The sequence below is a fragment of the Setaria viridis genome, chromosome 4 (assembly GCF_005286985.2).
Source record: "Setaria viridis chromosome 4, Setaria_viridis_v4.0, whole genome shotgun sequence".
NCBI classification, from domain to species: domain Eukaryota; kingdom Viridiplantae; phylum Streptophyta; class Magnoliopsida; order Poales; family Poaceae; genus Setaria; species Setaria viridis.
The window spans coordinates 26,127,645-26,130,804 of record NC_048266.2 but is presented as its reverse complement, the minus strand read 5'-3'; the positions used below and the strand labels follow the sequence as shown (position 1 = coordinate 26,130,804).

The 3,160-nt window shown below is 52.7% G+C and overlaps 1 protein-coding gene across 1 annotated transcript; it reads right to left on the bottom strand.

The window, feature by feature from the left end:
- On the bottom strand, window positions 1-525 carry LOC117853561 (uncharacterized). Its single transcript, XM_034735883.1, has one exon. The coding sequence runs from the start codon at window positions 523-525 to the stop codon at window positions 1-3; it is 525 nt and encodes a 174-aa protein (XP_034591774.1).
- Between the last annotated feature and the right edge of the window lie 2,635 nt (window positions 526-3,160).

Below are 3,160 nucleotides of genomic sequence, written 5' to 3'. Positions count from 1 at the left end.
CTAGAAGCCGTCGCTGCCCTTCTTCTGCCACTTCTTCTTGCCACCATGACCGTTGCTACTGCTGCTGCCGCCAGTCTGGATAGAACCAGACGGTGGGCGACACCCGCCCATACAGTCGAAGGATGAAGATGATGAGGAGTTCCTGGCGAGGAGGGTGGTGGAGTTGGAGATCTTCTCCTTGTTGGCGAGGCGAAGTTCCTTCAAGGTGAGCATGTCACGTGCCTGGTCTAAGGACGGGAAGCCGGCGGTGGAGTTGGCGATGTCTTCGATGGTGTTGGAGAAGCGCGGGTTGAGGCCATGGAGGAGATTCAAGACAAGCTGGGAGTCCTGAATGGGATGGCCAACATCACGGAGGGCGTCGGCGAGAGTCTTCATGCGTTGATAGTGCACGGTGATGGAGGAGTTGCCTTGCGTCATGGAGTGGAAGTCGTGGCTGAGGAAGGTTGCCCGGGACTGCTTGTTGGCATGGAAGAGTCCCTCGATGGTGAGCCAGAGATCCTGAGTTGTCTGATCATCATCAATCATGACGAGGTTGAGGATGGAGTCGTTGACGGAGCCAAAGAACTAGAAGCGGACGCAGCAATCCGCTTGATCCTAGTCGAGGTCATGGGGACGAGGCGCTGCTGTGCTGTCGATGTGCGACTTGAGGCCGAACTTGCTACACATGGACTTGAAGAAGGACGCCCACTTGGACTAGGAGGAGGACTTCATCATCAACGTCATGGGAATGTGAGACTTGATGGAGACGGTGGCGTAGGGGTGGACGGCGGGCGGTGGTGCCTGGTACAGGAGGAAGCCGCCGCGGTCGTGGCCGGGCGCATCACCGGCAGGGAGAGGGAGGGGTGCACCACAAGGAGGAGGACCACCATCGGCACCGAGAGGCGGCAAAGGGGCGCTAGAACCGCTAGGAGGAGCGCTGGCGTCGCCGACGGGAGGGGGTCACTGCTAGGAGGAGCAGTGGCATCGCTGGTGGGAGGAGTCGGCGGAGTAGTAGGTGGTCATGGCACGCAGGGCAGGAGGTGCAGTGGAGGGTGGTGGCGGCGACGTGGCAGGAGGGGCACCATCCTAGGGGTTTGCGCGGGATAGGAGGGAGGCACGAGGGATATGAGGAGAGGCCCACGATCTAATCTCATGATACCATGTAGAGAAGTAGATGGGAAACACCACACACCCTAATGAGGGGGGTGATCTCTATTTATATGGCCAATATGGCTTGGATTATAAGGAATACATCAAGTGTACAAGGCAAGGATAAATACATCCTAATATACATATATACTTCCTAATAGTACCCCTTGGTTAGGTGGTATTACTAGTTACCTTCGGGACCAAAGAACACTACCGGATAAAGTACATCCGGTTTGAGGTGGGTGATTTTGAAACGTCGTATCACACTATCCTCGGAAGACCAGCATTGGCCAAATTTATGGCCATCCTGCACTACGTATACCTAGTACTCAAGATGCCAGGACCCAAGGGAGTACTCTCCCTGCATGGGGACTTGAGGAGATCATAGGACTGTGACATGGAAGCCGTGGAGCTGACAGTGACTACCCATGTGCCAAATTCGATGATGCAAGTCTTCACCGCTTCCAAGAAACTATCTCCGTTAGAACTCGAGATCCCAGAAAAGAAGTCGGGGGCAACTAAGGTCAAGCTAGCAATTGAAGTCAACATCAAAGCCGTTGACCTTGAGACTGGTGACAGCTCCAAGACAACCCTGAATGGCTCAGGGCTGGATCCTAAATAGGAAGCTGCGCTCGTCAGCTTCCTCCGGGCCAGCCGAGACATCTTCGTATGGAAGCCATCAGATATGGCAGGGGTGTCCAGGGAGTTGATCGAGCACTCACTAAATGTGGATCCCAAAGCTACACCAAAACGACAATGACTACGTCGATTCGCCCAAGACAAAAGAGAAGCAATAAAAAAGGAGTTAGCCAAACTACTCGCGGCTAGCTTCATAAAGGAAGTGTACCATCCAGAGTGGCTAGCCAATTCCTGTCTTGGTGCAAAAGAAAAACAACAACAAGTGGAGGATGTGTGTCGACTACACGGACCTCAACAAGCACAGTCCAAAGGATCCCTTCGGGCTCCCTAGGATTGATCAAGTCATCGACTCGATAGCTGGATGCGCCTTACTGTGCTTCTTCGATTGCTACTTGGGGTATCACAAGATAGCTCTCAAGGAAGAAGACCAAAGCAAGACTAGGTTCATCACCCCATACAGAGCTTTCTACTACACAATAATGTCCTTTGGATTGAAGAACGCAGGCACCACCTATCAATAGGCAATCTGGGAGTGCTTCAAGAAATAACTACACCGTAACGTAGAGAAGTATGTGGATGACGTGGTCATAAAGACCAGAAATTCTGATGACATGATTGTGGATTTGGAAGAAACCTTCACAAGCTTGCAATAATTCTGGTGGAAGCTGAACCCAACAAAGTGCATGCTCGGCGTACCCTCCGAAAAACTACTCAGGTTTGTCATCAGTCACCGAGGGATTGAGGCTAATCCTGAGAAGATCTCCACCATTACCAACTTGCACACCCCATCGTGCATTAAGGACGTCCACAAGCTGACGGGATGCATGATAGCCCTCAACAGAACTGTCGGTGTCAAGAATCACGGGTCAAGACTCCGGCAAGTAAATTTGTTTTCTATGCGCATAAGGCTCGGATGGTTGCACGAGAGGACACGAGATTTATACTGGTTCGGGCAGGAATAGCCCTACATCCAATGTGGGAGGCTTCTCGTGTTACTCGTGCCAAGTTTGTAGTACGGGTTACAAACAGGCGAGAGAGGGAAGCTGGTCCCAAGTCTTTGTGGGTGTTTTTCGTCTGGTGGTTCGATTGGTTCGTACTTTGGGTGAATTCGGGGTTCGGTCTCTCTCTGGATCCCTTGCCCTCGGGCCCCCTGGTCTCCTTTTATAGTGCAAGGAGGATATAGGGGTTACAAATGAGCCGGGCGTAAGGAAAGTAAAAAGGTAGAAAGGTAAGCAAGGAAGGCAAAGCACAGGGAGACGGGTCAAGCCACCGGGGTTGCCGCCTTCCCTTCTGATTTCTGCGTCCTGTCAGCATGGCCACCGAGGAGGGGTGGTTGCCGTTGGGTCCTATCGATGACCCAATGGTCGGCCACTGTAGTCGAGCACACGAGTCG